We start from the raw sequence: 21027 nt of genomic DNA on the forward strand, positions 1-21027 counted from the left end.
TAAATCCACTCTGATGTTTTTCTATTTAGATATTATATTTTTCAGTTCTCTTGTTTCCATTTGCCTATTTTTATAGTTTCCATTTTTCTGCTGATTGTTCCCATGCTTTTATTTTTTGTGAACATGTTTTTAAGTAAGTAATTGCTTTATAGGAGTCCTGGTGCGGTGCTGTGGGTTAATGCATTAGACTACAAAGCCATTTGAAATGCAAGGTCAGTGGTTCAAGCTCATCAGCTGCTCCTCAGAAACCCTATTCAGGGTTGCTATGGGTTGGAATTGACTCATCGTCACTTCACAACAACAACAACAACCGCTTCATAAAAGTGCTTGCCTTCTAATCCAACTTCTAGATCATCTTTTGTTCTGTTTCTATTGACTTTTTTCTCTTGATAGTGTTGTTCCTTGTCTGTTCCTTCATGTATCTTATAAATTTTGATTACATATATACTGGGCATTGTTGATGCTCTTGTTAAAAAATTAACTAAAAAATTAAAGAAATTGAAAAAAGATTTATTCCAAGCACTCGTTGTATATGCATGCAGGGAGATAATTTTATTTCTGAAAGCAAGTGGCTCAAAGTAGCTTATTTATAATTGTAAAACACAAACCTTTGAATTAGTTCAAAGGAATAATATATAATTGATTTCTTCATAATTTATTGAGTAACTTGCAAATTAAAGAAGTGCTTGAGTCACCCATGCTTAAAGGTGTAATGAAAAAGAAATGTTTTCAAGTATTGAAAAATTTAAAGATGCTTAATTTTTTTTTTCTTAAAGAATACAAGTTTCCTTGATGATGAGATCACTGATTTAACATTAAAAAACAGCTCCTAAAATTTTGAGCCTTCAGTCACATGCAGCCTTGAGATCTCATGAAATTTAAATTAAGTAAACCTAATATCTTATGAAGTCATGATGTAATGAGTAAGTTATTGACTACCTTTTTCTAGTTCTAGATAAATTTACAATGCTGCAAAAAGCTTCTGGTGAAAAAAAGCTGCGTTTTTAGGTTGGGAAAATGTAATTTTTGGTCTCATGGGTAAGAAAACAACCGTTGAAATCAAAGTAAGAGGTGTGTTATTAATTATTTCTTTCACACACTATAGAAATTTTGAATTGTGTTATCTTCCTCTGAAAAGTGTTGATTTTTTTGCTTTAACAGTTAAATAGCGTGACTCAAACTTCAAATTTACTTTTTCTTGTGGCTGGCAGCAACCCAAATATCTATTTTCTTGAAACCCTTGCCTCTTTCTTACATCTTCCTTGAAATTTTCTTTGCTTGTACTTGGTTCTGAGCTCAGCAAAGGATCTGTGGTTTATATACAGATTTCACAGTTCTCTTTGTGACTTCATTCTTACAGAGATTCCTCCTTTTACCTCCCAGTCATCCATTTAACCTACAGCTCCATCCTCTGATTCCTTTAGCTCAGAAGACTGTTACATTATCTTGAATTTCAGTTATTTGGTCCAGGGTTTGCCCTTAGCTGTACAAATGCAAATTTCAACCTGGTTCCATTTTTATAAGGATCAACTTCTCTAGTTTTTGTCTCCCCCCTTTTTTTTTTTTTTTTGGCTTTTGTCTATAAATTTTTTAATCTAATAGTTTTAGTCAAATGTAGATTATTCATCAATTACTAGAAATAGAATTTACCTTACCTTTTTAATAAAATAACTTTGGAGCTATATACATTTAGTTATTGTTTCTAGATATCAGCTATCAGCTGACCAAAAAGTAGTTTGTGTGCAAAAACAACAGATTCTAGAGTTCTGGGAAGAACACTTTGCTAGCCCTTATTTAGGTCTAAAACAGGATCTGACTTTTCAGAATGTTTGAATCTCGAGTCACCAAGCAGATTCAGTAGTTGTCATAGAGAGCATGCTCTACTTTTTACTTTAATTTTAATAGCTTGACATGGTTTCACATCATTGGTATCATAAGACTAACCACAGTAGAGAATGCTGAGCCATATCTGTTCATTGATGGATAACTGGAAGAGTGGCAGTCATTTGGAGTTTAGCTTCCCTTTCAGCTCGTATCATCTTTTTAAGTGTTGTTTCTGGTATGTGCCATTCTACTCATAGTGACTGTGTATAGAGTTTTCAAGGAGTGACTGATAGGTTTGAACTACCAACTTTGTGGTTCCAGTCCAGTGCTGTTCCTACAGCTCCACACCAAGACTCTTTTTTCAAGTGTTGTTGTTGTTATGTGCCATGGAGTCAGTTCCGACTCATAGCGACCCTGTATAGGGTTTCCGAGACCGTACAGGAAATCTTTACGGGAGCAGAAATACTCAACTTTCTCTCGTGGAAAAGCTGGTAGTTTCGAACTGCTGACCTTACGGTTTGCAGCCTGATTTGTAACCACTATGCTCCCTGAGCTCCTTGTCAAGTGTAGCCAGAGGAAATTTCCCCCAAATAATGTCCAAATCCATTTTGAGGATTAAGAGACTTCATTGACCTGTAGTACTTACATGATCCTTCCTCACAGTTAAAGAATGGTTATCTTCATCTTGAAAATATATTGTTGTTGTTCAGTACCGTTGAGTCAGTTCCGACACATACTGACTCTCTTTAGGGTTTCTGAGAAGTGGCTGGTGGGTTTGAACTGCTGATCTTGGTGTTTCGCAGTCCAGTGCTTATCCTACAGTGCCATACCAGGAGTCCTGAAAGCATGTTAGAAGGAACAGTATCAGTAATTTGTGTGTGTGTGTACATGTGTACCTGTGAAGAGACAATACATACGTGTAATTTTGTTTTTATAGCTAGATGTTTTAAAGGGAGAGGCAAATATGTTTACTTTAGCAAGGAATTGTTTGCATTTTAATATTAAAAATATTTCACATTCAAAGAAATCTCTCATAACCTTTAACTTTCCCTCATCTCAGATGATTTTGAACAAATAAACATACTGTTATTTCCTCCATCTTAAAAATTCTAGCAATCTACAATTACTAATTTGAATCCACTACTTTGTTCTCCAGTTAGTATCTGATATTTTTCTCCTTTTTTTGTCAACAAAGCTTTATGAAAGATTGTCTGTGTTTGTTTTTCTTACCCCTTACATGAATGAATTATTTACTGCTTCAATTAAAAAAAACAAAACATGTATTTAGTAGAAGATATTTAGAATGAAATGAAAAAAAAATGAAGTAATGTAGATTTTGATACAATCACTGGAACACATATGTCCTGAGGGGTGCCTAATGCTGGGGTTGGTAGGGTAAGGCCTGTTTCTTCAGATTCACGCAGTTATGCAGACCCATATCAGATGGCAACATGTACTAGAAGTGGATTAACAGCTTCCCTCTAGACCCCAGAAGCAGTAAAATATAGGTGAACACTATATGTCTCATGGGTCATGAAAGGGTTTTTCCTCCTTTGATTCTTTCTTCAGTATACTCCACACAGTTGTTCATCTCATCATTACACTAAATTTTTTTCTTACTAATAACATTACTAAAGGTAGTAATCACTTCTTAGTAATCATTGTTTTTGACTTCTCGGCAGGATTTTACATAGCTCCTCACTCTTTCTTTCTCCAAATACCCATCTTCATCGCACTTGTAAAACACATATTGTCCTAGTTTTTCTCTTGCCTTTCTTAGCTGCTTCTTGATGTGTCCTCATTTCCCTCGCCTGAATGTGGTGGTGTCTTGGAGTTCAGTTTTTTGGGTATGTTTTCTTTGAACACACACTTACTGGGTGATCACTTCCAGTCTTTAGGCTTTTATGACTCTATTATACTAACAGTTCCCAAATTAATATCTCCGGCACAGACGTCACCCCACATCCCTAGACCCCCAACTCTAGCTCTTTCATTTGATTCAGGTCTTTTCTCAAATGTCATCTCATCGGAAATCATCTCAGACAACCTTCACTTTCCATTCCATTACCTTGTGTGATTTTTCTTTTCACACTATGAATCATGATTTGACATTTCATCTTTTTATAAGTTTACATATTTATCATCCTCTTCTTCCCAGTCTGTCTTCTCTATCAAAATATAACCTTCATAAAGACAAAGACTTGTTCTGCTTTAGTTTTCTCTTGTTACTCTAGCATGTGTAATAGAGCCTTACACACAGTAGGTCAAAGTAAATTCTGTTGATTGAATAAGTGAGTAATGTGTCACTTAATGGTGAGATGGTAAGTGGGGTTCAAAAAATAAAGATGATGCAAGAGGCCTTAAAATTACTTTGGTGGCTTTTTGTTACTGTGGATTTCTTAATTCCATTGTGAGTACAGTGTGGGAGAAGTCTTCCTACTCAACTGTTTTCATTCTGTGTATGGGAAGATGTAGTGCTTGTCCTTTTCATATCTAGTTTGACAACAGTTGATGAGCAATAAAAACAAAACAAAAATTTAGACAAGTTAGTGAGGCATGTAGATCAACAATGGACTGCAACCACAAGGTTGGCAGTTCAAACCCACCAGCTGCTCTTCGGAAACCATATACAGGGTCACTATAAGTCAGAACTGACTTAACGGCACTTACCAACAAAGGGCTTGGTTAGGTTGCTAATAATGTAAATAAGGTACATAACACCTTTGCCCGGGGATTGTATCATTCAAGTAACATGTACAGAATCCCAACACAGGAATTAGTGAGTATTGCCATCCTGCTAGATTTAAAAAGAGGCATTGTAGAGGTGGAAATGCGGATTTCACTACCATCAAAAAAGGAGCCAGGAGTGGAGCTTGGCCTTTGAGTCCGAGATTCCTGTGCTGAACCTCTTCTGTCCAGGAGGCAGAAAGCTGTGACACCAGAGACAGCAAGAGATGGAGAGAAGCAGAGGCAGAGAAGCCACTGGCAGCAGAACCAGGAGACTGGCAGAAGGCAGCCCCTGGAGGGAGAAAGCTGAGTGAGTGCCTTTGGTCTGGAAGTTTGCTGGCAGAGTGGAGTGCCTCTGAACACATAAAACTGGCAGAGTTAAAAGAGCTTTGAAACATTTGTCCAAGCAGGGATAGGGCCAACGACTAGATTGCATCCTGGCAGCTCAGCTGAGAGGAGGCTGTGATTGAAGAACTCTATTCTGTGTCATTCCTGAGCCTGACTTGTAACCTGTTATTTCCTTAATAAATCCCCTAAACTGGGAGTGTGGCCTGGGATTCTGTGTAGTCATTGCAAGGAATTACTGAACTCAGTGGAGTAGTTGAGAGTGGTGCGGGAAGATTGCTTAGTATCAGAATTCACAAAAAGTTCAGTGGGTGGAAGCATATCTGACCTTCCACTTCATAGGATTTTGATATTCTTTACCACTTGTAAAATCTTTCAACAAACTGATGCAATATTGGAGGCACTCACTCATCTATGCCAAGAAATTTGGAAGACAAATAGCTGGCCAACTGACTGGAAGAGATCCATATTTGTACCCATTCCAAAGAGAGGTGACCCAGTGGAATGCAGGAATTATCAGACAATATCATTAATATCTCATAGAAGTCAAATTTTGCTAAAGATAATTCAAAAGTGGCTGCAAATGTACATTGGCAGAGAACTGCCAGAAGTTCATGCCAAATTCAGACAAGGACGTGGAATAAGGAATATCATTGCTGACATCAGATGGATCTTGGCTAAAAGCAAAGAATACCAGAAAGATGTTTACCTGTACTTTATTGATGATGTGAAGGCCTTTAATTGTGTGGATCATGACAAGCTATCGACAACACTACAGAGAATGAGTATTATGGAACATTTAATTGTGCTTATGAGGAACTTGTACACAGACCAAGACTCAGTTGTTCAAACAGAACAAGGAAACACTGAATGGTTTAATATTAGGAAAGGTGTGTGCCAGGGTTATATTCTTTCACCATACTTATTCAATCTGGATGCTGAGCAAATAATTTGAGAAGCTGGATTATGGGAAGAAAAACATGGCATCAGGATTGGAGGGAGACTGATTAATAACCTACAAATATGCAGATGATACAACCTTGCTTGCTGAAAGTGAAGAGGACTTTAAATACATACTAATTTGTGGTGTTGTGGGCTAATGTGTCAGACTGCAAAGTCGTTTGAACTGCAAGGTCAGTGGTTCAAACTCACCAGCTTCTCCTTGGAAACCCTATACAGGGTCACTATGGGTCGGAATTGACTCAGTGGCACTTAACAACAACAATGAAGATTAAAGACCACAACCTTCAGTATGGGTTGCATCTAATGTAAAGAAAACAAAAAATTCTTCCCACTGTACCAATAAACAATATCCATATAGATGGAGAAAATACTGAAGTTGTCAAAGACTTCATTTTACTTGAATCAACCATCAACACTCATGGAAGCAGCAGTCAAGAAATCAAAGAATTTATTACATTGTGCAAGATCTATTATACAAGACCTCTTTAAAGTGTTGAAGAGAAGAGATGTCAAAAGTTTGAGGACTAATGTGCATCTGACCCAAAGCCATGGTATTTTCAATAATGGAGTCCTGTTGTGGTGCTGTGGGTTAAATCTCTAGATTGCAAAGTCAGTTTGAACTGAAGGGTCAGCGATTCAAACTCACCAACTGCTCCTTGGAAACCCTAGACAAGATCGCTATGGGTCAGAAGCAACTTGGTGACACACAACAACAATGACAACAATATATGCATGTTAAAGTTGAACAGTGGATAAGGAAGACCATAGAATAATTTTGATGCATATGAGTTATGGTGTTGGAGGATAACATTAAAAGTACCATGAACTGCCAAAAGAACAAACAGATGTGTGTTAGAAGAAGTACAGTTAGAATGCTGCTTGGAGGTAAGGATGGCTAGATGTCTCATACTTCGGACATATTAGCAGGAGGGACCAGTCTCTGGAGAAGGATTTCATGTTTGGTAAAGTGGAGCGTTGGAGAAAAAGAGGAAGACCCCCCAACAAGATGGGCTGGCACAGTGGCAGCAGCAATGAGGTCAAATGTAGCAATGATTGTGAGGTGGCACCGGACTGGGCAGAGTTTCATTCTATTATACATAGGGTTGCTATGAGTAAGTACAGGCTCAGTGGCACCTAACAATAAGAACAACCACTTGTGAGGTGTCCTGGTGTGGCACTGTAGGATAAGCACTGGACCACTAGGTCAGTTTGAACAACAATGTTGTCGGTTCAGACCTACTAGTTGCTCCTTGTGAACTCTATACAGGGTTGCAATGAGTCAGAATTTACTCAATGGCACTTAGCAATAACATCAACCCCCTGTGAAGCTACAGCAGGTCAGAAGCCACCCCCACACCATTTCTACAATCTGTTTAAAGTAAAGGCCAATTTTCTTTTTGATATGTTACGTGTATTTATTATGCAGGCCAGTATTATGCATGGGAGTAGGTGGCTTTCCAGATAACCCTTATCCTATCGGAGTCCTGGTGTGGTGCTGTGGGATAAGCACTGGACTACTAATTGCAAAGTTAACAGTTCAGACCCATCATTCGCTCCTTGCAAACCCTATACAGGATTGGTATGTGTCAGAACTGATTTGATGACACTTAGCAACAACATCAACAGTATTACCCTACTTATTCGTGCTAGAAATAGGATAAAATTAGTTCCATTGTTTTCTGTTTATGTTTTGCTATTGTTTGTTTGTTTTTGACATTTTTAATCGCTGGAAAAGGACATGAAGGTATGCCATAGATACCACTCATCCATTCTGATTTACAAACGTAAGTACTTTGATAATTACATAAATCAGAATTATCAGAATTTAATGGTATATGCCTTTTTTCAGAGCCATATTTTACTCATCTGTAAAATAGGGGTATCTGGTACACTTAATAGTTTTGTTATGAGGATTCAAAGAGGTGATGGATGTAGTGCATTTAATATAGATATCTCCTCACACATAATAAGGCTTCAGTAAATGATAGTTTTTATTATCACTTTCCCTTTGGATAGCTGAAATATATCACCGTGCCACCTCAGTTCTTATAGAAAAAAAAAAATGATAAAAAGCAGAAACTATAATCCTAGTCAGATTTTCTCTTGATTTAAGAAATTGCTTGTTTCAGAGGAAAGGGTGAAACTAACAAGGATGGAATTTCAGCTTGAGATGGAGATGTAAATTATCTTCAGTAGATTTTTTTTCTTTAACTTTTGTTTGTTAATTGATTTGTTGACACATTTATTTACTCACATATTGCCTATTTATTAGCCTACCTTCTTTGCCTGCTTAATCTGGCTTGATACTATCACATGAGCTGAAGTATGTAAGAATTGTAATTTAAGCCACTTAAATGCAAATAGTGTAAATGTGACCAGTTAGAGTTTTTTCTTTTGGACAACTGCATTTTCAAGAAAAATATTCCATTTAACTTATATTATCATATATACATATTTATATAATTTTTTTGTTTTTTTCTTTGAGCTCACAAAGCATGTGCTCACCTCAAGATTTTTCTATTTGGTCATTTCACTGCCTGCTTTTGATCATCTTTTAAGTTCAGCTCAAAAGCAAAAAATCTACTGTGGTTGATTCCAACTCAACAGCTATATATAAGGTTTCCAAGACTGTAAATCTTTTTGGGAGCAGCCAGCTTCATCTTTCTCCCACAGAGCAACTGGTGGGTTTGAGCCACCGACCTTGTGGCTAGCAGCCCAAAGCCTGACCCACTGCGTTACCAGGTCTAGCTTTGTTGTTGTTGTTAAGCACCGTTGAGTTGGTTCTGACCCATAAAGACCCTGTATAGGATTTCCAAGGAACAGCTGGTGAGCTTGAACTGCTGACCTTGCAGTTCAAACCGACTTTACAGTCCAGTGCATTAACCCACAGCACCACACTCAGATAGTCCTATGCAGTTTTCCCTCAAGTAGCATTCATGGACCCCTAGTCCGTCTGTTGTATCGCTTTATTTTATTATTTTCTTAGTCCTTGTTACCAACTGTACTTACTATACTTTGGCAATTTGTTCATTCTATGTCCTCTTTCACTAGAACGTTAGTTTTGTCCTTCAGTACTTTAATAGCTTGTAAGACTTCAAATAATTCCCTTGTACTTGAGTTAGCTAAGTTGGTTTCTGTTACTTATAGATAAGAAACCTGACAGAGACAGAAATTGGTACAGAAGTGGTTGCAAGCAACAGACAGTCAGGGAAATGACAGAAATATAAAGTTTGTTTTCTGGAGGTGTGTTGTGTTTGTTTGTGTATTTCTAATGAACAAATATTTATATAGTTCTTCCAAGTACTGTTTTAAGCAACTATACTTAATTAACTTTTTTTAATCCAGTTTTTCAGAACATCCATGAAGTTGACATTATCCTTAATGATGAAAGGAGATGCGGATAGGTCTCTTGTGATACAATAGCACATTGTTATCAGAACTGAGTGTAAGGGCTGGAAATGTAAAGGTAGACATTTTGTGGCAAAGGGAGGGGAGTGATTAACTTTTTAGTCTATGAGCAGAGGTCTCTGGGACAAACAAGGGAGAAGAGCTGAGAACGGAACCCTACCCAGAGAACCAGTGATGCCAGGGATGGAGGCAGAGACGATGACATGGGGAGATGGAGTGGCTGGGGACTTTGAACCCAGCGAGGAAGAGGGGCTGTGTGCAGGCGACTGGGGGGCAGGCTTGCAGGGTATACCCTTTGGTTGGTGGATGATGCATGGAGGGGGTTGTAACTATGGCAAGGAAATGATATACGATGGATGAATGTGAAGCTGATGTCCTCCCATGTAAACTATCACATAATTCACAATAATGCATTTTAAAAAACCAACAACCCTATGATGTAATTCTACTCTGTCACAAAAGGGGTTGGTAAGATTTTAAAAGAGGTTGACAATAATAACAACTATATGCAACAAATAAATATATATTCATATGTGAAAAAAATTAATGAAAACGAAATATAAAAAGAGGTATTTGACTTATGTCAGAGCCAGTTTAGGATGTAGTTGTTAAAACAGAATGCTCTCGTAAGTCAGGGACTACTTATATTTGTTTGGGTATATATTTTATAATGAGGACTGTATACTATAAAGTATATATTGTACATTCTATTTTCATTTATTTATGACTTGCCATACCATGATCTGGAGTCCTGGTGTGATGCTGTAGGATAAACACTTGACCACAAGGTTGGTTTGAACTGTAAGATTGGTGATTTAAACCCACTAGCTGCTCCTCAGAAACCCTATGCAGTGTTGGAACTGACACCACATCACTTAACAGCAACAACAACATACTATAACCTGGCCAACCACAGTACCTAGGCCAAATCTGGCTCTGTGATCTGTGTTTTTTTTTTTAATGTTTTATTGTGAATTATATGATAGTTTACATGAGAGAACTTTAGTTTTACATTCATTCCATCGTATATCATTTCATTGCCATGGTTCCAATCCCCTCCATGCATCATCTTCTGACCAAAGGATATATCCTAGAAATCCATCCTCTACACTCACCCCTCCCCACCCCCAGTCTTCGGCCCACAGTCCCTCTCCCTCTCTGGATCCAAAGTCCCCAGCCGCTTCATCACTCCACGTCATCGTCTCTGTCTCTATCTCAGGCATCCCTGCTTCCCTGGATAGGGTCCCGCTCTTGGCTCTTCTCCGTTGATGGTCCCAGAGACCTCCGCTCCTAGACTGGAGAAATAATCACTCCCTTCCTTGCTACAAAACGTCTACCTTTGCATTTCCAACTCTCACAGTCAGTCTTGATAACCATTATTCACTACAGTATCACGAGTTACCCATCCGTATTTCATTTCATCAGCTCCGCCTAGACAGATTGGATAGTATTCACTGGTGATTCTGCCTTCCTCTATGCCCCCTAGCTCTAGGTTCCCTCCTGAAAGCTTGTAAGCCAGTCACTTCTTGCCTTTGTAGTCCCCCCTCCCCATTTGGGTATCCAGTGTCCAAGTTGCCTGTCTCTGTCTACTCTGTGTATGGAGGGGGTGGGAATGTTTCTTGCTGTAAGGATTTGTTGCCTCTTTTGAGTCACTGCATTTGTAGGTATAGGTCAAGTTCATCAGATTGAATCAACTCAATCTTCCCCCCCACCCCTTCTTTCTTCTCCTGGTTGAGCTCTGATCATCCAGTCATCTGGTCCAGGTCACGTGGGTACCATCTGCCTGTGTGGGTGTTCTTGTGCACATGCCCTCTCTTCCCATCAGCCCGGCAGCTCCATTCTCCACTTGAGTCCTCCGTGGCCACACCAGTGACTCTGGGCCCAGGAGTCCCCAGGTCTCCTCACACTGCTTGCCAACCAGGTCCCCAACCGGGTCCACAGAAGCCCACTGAATATTGTAAGGCTTAGCTCGCCACTTCATTGCTGCCTTTACCCCACTTCTCCCCATTGGTGATGCGTTTGGTCACCAATCAGAGCGTGCATTTCCACCGAGTCTCAGTCTTGGAAGGGGGCCTGCATTGAGAGGACCTGACCACCTGCCTTAATGTCTCCTAGGGAAGTGACCTGTTTGTTCCTGTAGTAATAGTCCATCTGCCTCCATTGTTTCATATTTTTCCTGTAGGTCTTTCATTCGAGAAGTATCTTTTGTTCTTCTTGCTGCTCCAGGCTGGTCAGCTCATCCTTTCAAGTGGAGATTTCTCATCTCTGGTGATCTGGATGTGGTTCTGGTTTCTACCTCTAGTTTTATGTATTGCAAATGCTCCGCAGGAAGCCTTGTTCACTGGGTACGCTGTAGCCCCATTTTAGGTATTCCAATCAGTTATAGGCAGAAGATGGACTTATAAGCTTTTTAGTGTGATGTTTCTGACTATTCCTTTCTCTCCCTCTCCAGTGTCTACTCTATATTATAATGCAAGGAAAATCAAGATTCAAAAAACAGCCAAGCATCTTGACACGATCCCCCCGGCATTACAACCATGACTCAATCCCTGTATCTCAGAACCCTGCAGTTCCAAGGCTGTGCATATATCGTCCATATATCATCCTTTATCTCTCTCCCATTTGGCCCATTCAAACATGCCCAATTGTTCTCCCATCTGCCCCGTTTCTCCACTTCCCTCTCCCTCCCTGTAAATTGCCCCCCTCCCCAGCAACCAAGCTCTCCTGAGTCCAATCCCCGCCCTGTGCTCCACCCTCCCCTTTCCCCCACCCATCACCCACTTCCCAGCAACCAACAAAGACTTCCCCCAACCCCCTTTAGTATAATTTCTTTTTCTTAGTCTTTTACAGTAGTGGTCCCATGCAGTATTTCTCTTTTTGTGACTGACTAATTTCACTCAGCATAATGTCCTCAAGGTTCATCCATGTTATGTGGTGGCTTGCCGCTTCCTTGTTATTTTTCAGTGTAGCATAATATTCCATTGTGTGTATGTACCATAATTTGTTTATCCATTCTTCAGTTGATAGGCACTTTGGCTGTCTCCATCTTTTTGCTATTGTAAATAATGCTGCTATAAACATTGGTGTGCATATATCTGTGATCTGTTTTTGTATGTTTTTTAAAAGACTGTACCAAAAAGAGAGAGAGAAGAGGAGTATGCAGCAGAAATATGTGACCTGCAAAGACTGAAATATAGTGTCTGCCTTTTCACAGAAAAAGTGTGCTTATTCCTCTATTACATCATGACTGCTGCTAGTCATATAAAATAGACAAGCTTCTGCCCTCATGCATCTTGCAACCAAGGATCTCTTAAGGGAATTGACTGTGTAGCTCCTTTTTGTAGGCTCTACTAGAATTTGGATATGTCTGATTTGAGTCCTCCAGTTTTTCATGAGTATTTTCCTCTTCATTTAAAAAATAGTGATAGCTTTATATATTAGCCAGCATTACCGTGTAACAAATCATCCCAACATTGAGTGACTTAAAACAGCAATTAATATTTCTTGTGAGTCAGTTAATTTAATCTAGACTCATTTGGGAGTGGTTCTCTTCCACATACTTCTCATTTATCTTTTGATGATAGAGGTTTCAGAGTAGAAGATTAAATATGCAAGGCCCAACCTATTTGTGAGGAATAGGTTGGGACTTGTATACCAACATCTCCAGCTCAATTTTATTGGCCAAAGCAAATCACATGACTGAACACAGCGATGGGGAAGTATGCTTTACCTTCAGTAGGAAAGCACTAGGAAATTACATGGCAAAGGGTGTGAAAATTCAGTGCCAGTATATACTGTCCAAGCTCTACAGGTAACTGGGTTGCAACTCAGGTATTTTAACTTTTACTGCTACGGTAGATGGCTGAGAGAGTTTCTTAAAATAGGGTAGAAAGGAAGAAGCAGAGAAAGGGAAGTTCTGACTGATGGACACATACAAGATGCCTCAATCGGTCAGGGACCATATAGATACACACCTAATTGACAATGGGGAGTCCTCGTGTGGCACTGTGAGCTAATGCGTCAGACTGCTAAGTTGCTTGAACTGCAAGGTCGGTGGTTCAAGCTCACCAGCTGCTCCTTGGAAACCCTATACAAGGTTACTATGGGTTGGAATTGACTCAACGGCACTTAACAACAACAGTTAACAATGGACTCCTGGTATGGCGTTGTTGGTTAATGCGCTGGACTGCAAAGTCCACTTGAACTGCAAGGCTGGCAGTTCAAATTCACCAGCTGGTTCTTGGAAACCCTATACAGGGTTGCTATGGGTCAGAACCCAACTCTACAGCACTTAACAACAATAGCAATTGATAATAGGGGAGTGCAGGGACTCTGTAGGATAAGTACTGGACTGCTAACTTCAAGGTTGGCAGTTTGAGTCCAACAGCCACTCCACAAAAGTAAGATTAGGTTTTCTGTTCCCGCAAAGAATTAACATCTTTGGAAACCTTATACAGGGTCACTATGAGTCAGAACCGACTCAGTGGCACTTGCCAACAATAACCACCACCCTGATAGACATCACAGATTTGAATAGTAAGAACTCATTGCTATATGGTGCAGAGTCAGGCAGTGTTTTGTTCTGTTGTGCATAGGGTCTTCTATGAGTTGGTAATGACTTGATGATGATGATACCTAACAACAACAACAACAACAACAACAAATGGTTACTAGGAACACCAATGAGTCAATCCTGACTCATAGTGACCCAGTAGGAAAGAGTAGAACTGCTCCATACGATTTCCAAGGAGTCCTGGTGTGACACTGTAGGATAAGCACTGGACTGTTAACTGAAAGGTCAGTGGTTCATACACACCAGCTGCTTCTTGGAAAATCTGTGTGGGTCACTATGAATTGGAACCGACTCTTGACGACACTTAACGACAACGGTCTTTACAAAAGCAGACAGCCACATCTTTCTTTGTGGAACAGCTGGTGGATTTGAACCACCAATATTTTGATAAGCAGCCAAGTGCTTATTGTTAGTAAGTGCCATAGAGTTGTGTCTGACTGATAGCAACTCTGTCAAGGGTTTCTGAGGAGTGACTGGTGAGTTTGAACCTTTGACCTTGCGGTTAGCAGTCCAGTGCTTATCCTACAGCATCACTCCAGGACCCAGCTAAGAATTTGATATTCTAAATGCTTTCAATTTACCTAGTATGTATTGAGTGCCTACTTTGTATCTAATACTATATTAAGGTATGGGGTTTGGGAAATTTAGGTCTTACAGTGAAAACCAGACAATGAACAAACACTTGGAAGATGGTGTATAAAATCAGTAGTAAAAGTTTTACTGGATATAAAGATAGCAATAGAGAGAAGGGTAATCAACTCTGCCTCATGAAAAGACACAGTAAAGCTTTGTTGAGAAACATAAAATTAAGATTAAATCTTAAAGGATGGACAAGTCAGCATTGTTCAAGTAGAGGAGTACTGTTTGTGGGAAATATTATAGCAATCTCTTAGAAATTGAGAATAATTAGAATCTCTTATTTGCCTTGGAAATAGAGAGGCCTCCAAGTCAGTGAATAACTTTGTATGTGTTTTCCTCCTTTTGTTATTTATTGCAGTGGTTCTCAAACATTGACTTATATCAGAATCACTGACAGCACAGGGCTTGTTAAAACACAGATCACTGGGCCCTACCCCAGTTTTTCGGATTTAGTAGATCTGGGACAAGCCCAGAGAATTTCCATTTCTAGCAAGTTTCCAGATGATGTTGATGGTGCTGGTCCAGAGACCACACTCTGGGAACCATTGATTTATTGATGTTTTCCTGTGTGTCTGGCAGTCTGCAATGTGTTGAGTATATAAAGATGAAAAGAAATCATTTCTGTCCTCAAATTGTTCACGGCAAGGTGGCAGAGACAGACAAGCAAATATGTAATGATAGTACAGTATGGTTGATGCTGGATACATGGAAATACAGGTCGCCATGAGAAGAACCCAAAGGGGCATCCAATTCAGAATGAGGCCAAAGGTTATAGGTGTGTGTAACACCCAGAGAAAACCTTATTAGGTTTAGAAACACTGAGCTGAGTTTTTAAAACAATATAAAAATCAGAAACTAGTAGAAAATTGAAAAATGACCTTGAATCATGCTTTCCATGACTAGTAAAGAACAAGTTTTCCTTTGAGGTTGTGTTGGTTTTTCCCCTCACAAAAATGGCTAGAAATTTTGTGTATCTCAGAATGCAGGCAAAACTAGACAAGAGCTGGAACAATCAGAGCTGGTAGCATAGTGGGCATGTGTTGGACTGCTAACCCAAAGGTGTCAGCAGTTTGAATCCACCAGCCACTCCACAGGAGAAAGATGAGGGCTTCTGTAAAACTTTACAGCCTCAGAAACCCTATACATGGTCACTGTGAGTCAGAACCGACTCCATGGCACACACCAACAGTTGGTAGGCAGTTTGGGAATGTAGGTGCTGAACCAATAGGTGAAGGGAAACAGCTCCTCATTGGAGCTGTAGGTCTTTGTCACAGAACAGCATTGAAGAGGATTGCTGTGGAAATTAAGCCGTGGACCTGGGCAGCGGTGTCAGAGAGGCTCTTCTTTAGGCATGGGAAGCTGTGTGAGGGAGCTGGACAGGAAATGATTAGCATTACACCTGAAACTGGTAGAGGCTTTATCAGTAGACTAAGTTATATGCCCAGCAAGTGGAAGAATGAACATGACACGCATCTTAGCTAGTTTATAGAAAAATGGAGAATTGCATTAATGAGGTTGTTTGTGTTGACAGTAAGCATATTTCTGTCCTTTTAATGAAATAATACTGTACAATGTTGTTATCTTAACTCTTAGAGGCAGCTGGAGTGGCACTGTTGGATAAGCATTGGATGGTGGTTTAAACCCACTAGCTGTTCCTTGGAAACCCTTTACAGAGTCACTATGAGTCAGCACTTAACAACAACACTAATAGAGGCAACGACTTTTGAGGGCTAATGGTCTGTGGGACTCCTAGCTATTTACTTACATATTTTAATTAAAAGCCTATACTTTAAAAGTATATGTTTTTGTTGTTGTTTAGTGCTGTCGAGTTGGTTCCGACTCATAGCAACCCTGTATAGGGTTTCCAAGGAGCAGCTAATGAGTTTGAACCACTGACCTTGTAGTTCAAACTGACTTTTGGGTCCACTGCCTTTTTCCCCAGCACCACACAAGGACCCTTTCATTAGAATATTTACTCACCTCTCATAAGATGGAGATTAATACAAGTAAAAATTATAAATAGAATGCTCAAACTTTAAAAACATGTTGTTAAATGCCATCGAGTTAGTTCCGACTCATAGAGACCTATGTAGCGTTTCTGAGGCTATAAATCTTTGTGGGAATAGAAAACCTCATCTTTCTCCCCTCAAGCAGCTGGTGAGCTTGAACCGCTGACCTTGTGGTTCACAGTCAAGTGCTAATTCTACAGAGCCACCGCACTGTCTAACCAATGTTGTTATTGTTAAGTGCCATCAAGTTGATTCCGACTCAGTGACTCTAAGGTTTCTGAGGAGTGGCTGGTGGGTTACTGCTGGCCTTGTGATTAGCAGTCCAGTAATTTTCCTACACTGTTACACCAGAACTCCTAAAAACATGTAGTGCAGTGTATTTATTGAGGGCTAATTGCTAATGAAATTACTTATATTCTTCTTAACTGTCAGTTTGTAATATAATTTAATTAATGATGAAATCTTATAACCTTTATTCCTTAGCATACATCTGTGGATGGATATACTGAACCACACATCCAGCCTACCAAGTCAAGTAGCAGACAGAACATTCCCCGGTGTAGAAACTCCATTACATCAGCAACAGATGAACAGCCTCACATTGGAAATTATCGTTTACAAAAAACAATAGGGAAAGGAAACTTTGCCAAAGTAAAATTGGCAAGACATGTTCTAACTGGTAGAGAGGTAAGTTTTCATGATGTTTTTAAATATTTCCTTGGACCTCTCCAGTCTTATTAAAAAAATTTTCCATTACTGTTGTTGGGGAACAAACCATAGTAGCATTATGGTAAGCACTGGGCTATTTGTGAATTGAATGTTAGTAGTTGTTGAGAGTCGCTAAGTCGGTTCTGATTCGTAGTGACCCTGTGTAAAGTTTCTGAAGAACGGCTGGTGGGTTTGAACTGCCGACCCTGCAGTTAGCAGTCCAGTGCTTAAGTTGACATAAAAAAGAATCATGTTATCCTCCCTGAGAAATCAGGTGTGCTGCAGATGAGAATTCCTCAGGCTTCAGTCTTTCATTATATGGTTTCTAGTGAACATTGCTTATTACTGTTAACACCCTACTCTAGGAAAGGAGTAGGGTAAGTTCTTTGTATTAACTGCAGTTAAGGTAAATTCCATGTAAATGTGCAGAGAGTTCCCTGCTAATTTATATCCATTTGGAGAGCACATTGAGTAAGTGTTGTTTACAGTTGTAGCACTGGTTAATGTGCAGTGGTTCAAGCTCACTAGCCCCGCTCTTCAGAAACAGGGTTGCTGTGAGTCGGAACTGACTCTGTGGCATTTAACAACAACAATGAATGGGATAATTGGATTTCTAAAATCCTAGGTGTTTTAAATTATGTTTATTTATTTTAAATGTAAAAATGTTTGTATTTATACCTCTGTGTTGGGACCAAAGACTGGCTTTATTTTCAGCAGTTGACTAGTTAATCTTTCCTGTTCCATAATGTTTACTGGATCTGACTAGAACATTATAAAAATCATAATCCTAAAAGTTTTTCATTACACTTTGCTCTATACCTAATATTATTGTCATTTTTCATTGAGTTTGCTTTGCTTGCTCTAATCTTAGAGTTATTTCAACACATGCTACATGCACTAGATAAAGACTTAGAACTTTCCAGTCTATTTTGTTACTCTAAGATGACAAGTATGCTTGGGTGTCGGAGCCTCTCCATCTATACAACTATTTTATTCATAGGATTCTTATCTTCAAGTTTATAAGCCTCCTACCCCTTAGGTGAAGGAGTCCTGATGGCATAGTGGGTTACATGTTGGTCAGCATTTCAACTCCAGCAGCCATCCTCAGGAGAAAGATGAGGCTTACTGCTCCCATGAAGATTTACAACCTTGAAAACCCTATACGGCATCACTATGAGTTAGAATCAATGTGATGACGCACAACAGCATCCCCTTAGATAATTATTGCTTATCAAGATCATGAGTAAAATATTAAGATTCAGGATGATTTTTACTTTAAAAAAGAGAAAACACTTGGAAGAAATAACAAAGGCTTAATTTTATTGTTTCAGTTTCAAATAGGTTAAAGACTTTGTTGTTAAGTGCTGTCATGTCAGTTCTGACTCATAGCAAACCTGTACAGGGTTTCTGAGGTGGGAATAGTTGGTTTGAACTACCAATCTTGTGGTTCACGGTCCGGTGCTTATCCTACAGTGCTACACCAGGAGTCCTAAAGACTTTAGTCAATAGAATATGTTGTAAGGCTGCCAATTTATTAAAACTTTAGCATTTATTGATGTGAGCACCAAATGTAGTTAAACTGCATCTAGGTAGGAAAGTAGTTTTGGTGCTGTGGGATAAAGCACTGGACCACAGGGTCTGTGGTTCACACTCACCAGTCACTCCTTGGGAACCTTATACAGGGTCACTATGAGTTAGAACCAACTCGACAGTATACAACAACAGGAATCTAGTTAGGAATGAAGCAAGACTTTTCTTTCTACTTTTTATTTATTAAAATATGTATTCTCCAATATAATTAAACGATTCTCTTGTTTAGGTTGCTGTGAAAATAATAGACAAAACTCAGCTAAATCCTACCAGTCTACAAAAGGTATGTCATTATTTAAATAATTAAAATGTGTGTTTCTGTAAACTCACATATCCTACATTTCCTATTATGTCCATTACTACATTTCATAATGAAGAAAAGACATATGCTATAACACATAATGTTATGATTTATCAAGTAGTTGTTTGAAAAATATTTACTACTTAACTGCATGCAGCATGTGAGAATTATTTATCTTTTAAAATTCAGTATAATAAAACTGTATATCCAGTGTTTTAAAGTATTTATCAGTCTGCTTTGTTAAATGTCTAGTTAAGAACTAATATTGTCCGTAGGTGGGTTGCCTTTTATTGTTTCACAGCTTGTTCTTTCTAAAGAATAGTCTTTCAGTTAACAGTTAACAGATACACTGTTTCTCAGATATTGGAAATATACACCAGCATGGAGGGGAAAGGAAGCAGTTAGGATAGGGATTGGTTTGGTAAATAAAAGTTATCTCTTGTTGTTTTCATTAACTATTCAAGTGGGAAGCCTCACGTACACATTTTTTGTGCATTAGGATTGAAGTAAGTATTTTAACATTTGTGCCAGATTTGCTAAATTTGTATATAGTGAGAAAATATACATTTTTTTAAACAGCATAATGTTATCATCAACACCTATAAATATGACATAAATAACTTTGAATTCTTAACAGAGAGAAAATCTTATTGTAAGAATTTGTCAATAATGTATGCTTAATGACACCTGTTTTGATTTTAACATTTGATTGGAAATTTGGATTTGTGATATCAAGGCTTTCCACGTGGTCCATTGCCAGATAGCTCAGTTTATTTTGTACATTTCTACTTAGAGGTCTGTCATAAATGAGATTTAAGTTTGTCAACCAGTATAACTTTTGTTAACCTTGACATTTCTTACCAGTGAGAGTATGAAAGGGGTTTTCACACCCCTTTTGTTGTTGTTGTGTGCTGTGGAGTCAGTTCCGACTCAGAGCGACCCTGTACGGGGTTTCCGAGGCTGTAAATCTTTATTGGAGCAGAAATCCTCATCTTTCTCCCGCGGAATCACTGGTAGTTTCAAAGTGCTGACTTTGAGGTTCGCAGCCCGATTTGTAACCACTGTGCTATTAGACCTTTTAGTGGGTGTGAAATAAATCACATATTTTATAAGTTTGCTCTTGGAGAAATCTCTGCTAGTCCAGTCTTTTTCCCAGTAACTGTGGTGCCTTAGTTTATGCCACAAGAAGGTGCCCTCCCTGGACACATGAATCACCAGTAGATGCTGCTTTTTGCTGACTGGTGCTGTGATGAGGGCACATTTTTGGGGCCTTCCTGCTGTGAACTTAAAAAAAAAAAATTCCTGTCCACGGCTCCCATAACTTTCCCTGAATGAAGTTGTGAATTGCATAGAATGATTTCAGGTGGCCCTTCAAACTGCAGGCCTATTGTGTTGGCTAGAATACACAGGAACTTGAACGCCTCTCTGCTTTTCCCATGGGGCCCAGAGAAAGCTATATAACCATGTGTGAATATGACACTGAGGGGTGCTTCATTTAAATTAGCAACTAAAATATGTAGTTGTTGCTGATACATGATTTCTGTTATATATTTTGCTAATCTTGGTGATAAAATTAAATGTTAACTTTTCTAGTCATATGAAGCATGATAGCAATTTTGTTTTCTTAAGTCTGTGAAAATCAAAAGAAAACTTCATTAAATGTAAACAGTACCCAGTGTATATGTTTTTGTTTTTTAAAATCATTCCCATTTGTGTATATAAATGTTCTTTCTGTTAAAAGTTTTGGAAAACCAAACAAACTAAATATCATGACTTGCTTGGTTCTCCTGTACTAGAGAACAATGAACATTTGGCCTTACCCGTTAAATGCTAGAAACGTCTCCCAGTCAGTCATCTCCATAAAATACATAGTGGAATGACAAATAAGCCACTTGTTTTTCTTAGCATTGACAACCAATTCTTTTATATATATATGTTTT

General features: G+C 38.9%; 1 protein-coding gene across 3 annotated transcripts in view; it reads left to right on the top strand.

The window, feature by feature from the left end:
* MARK1 (MAP/microtubule affinity-regulating kinase 1) overlaps positions 1-21027 on the top strand; it is a 182486-nt gene that overhangs the window by 67250 nt on the left and 94209 nt on the right. For all 3 annotated transcript variants that reach the window (XM_006869704.1, XM_006869702.1, XM_006869703.1), the window contains exons 2-3: positions 16972-17175; positions 19016-19069. In XM_006869704.1, the coding sequence (XP_006869766.1) occupies positions 16972-17175; positions 19016-19069 (258 nt within the window). The remainder of the gene's footprint in view (positions 1-16971; positions 17176-19015; positions 19070-21027) is intronic.

This window comes from Chrysochloris asiatica, unplaced genomic scaffold, assembly GCF_000296735.1.
Source record: "Chrysochloris asiatica unplaced genomic scaffold, ChrAsi1.0 scaffold00133, whole genome shotgun sequence".
In the NCBI taxonomy this organism is placed as follows: Eukaryota; Metazoa; Chordata; class Mammalia; order Afrosoricida; family Chrysochloridae; genus Chrysochloris; species Chrysochloris asiatica.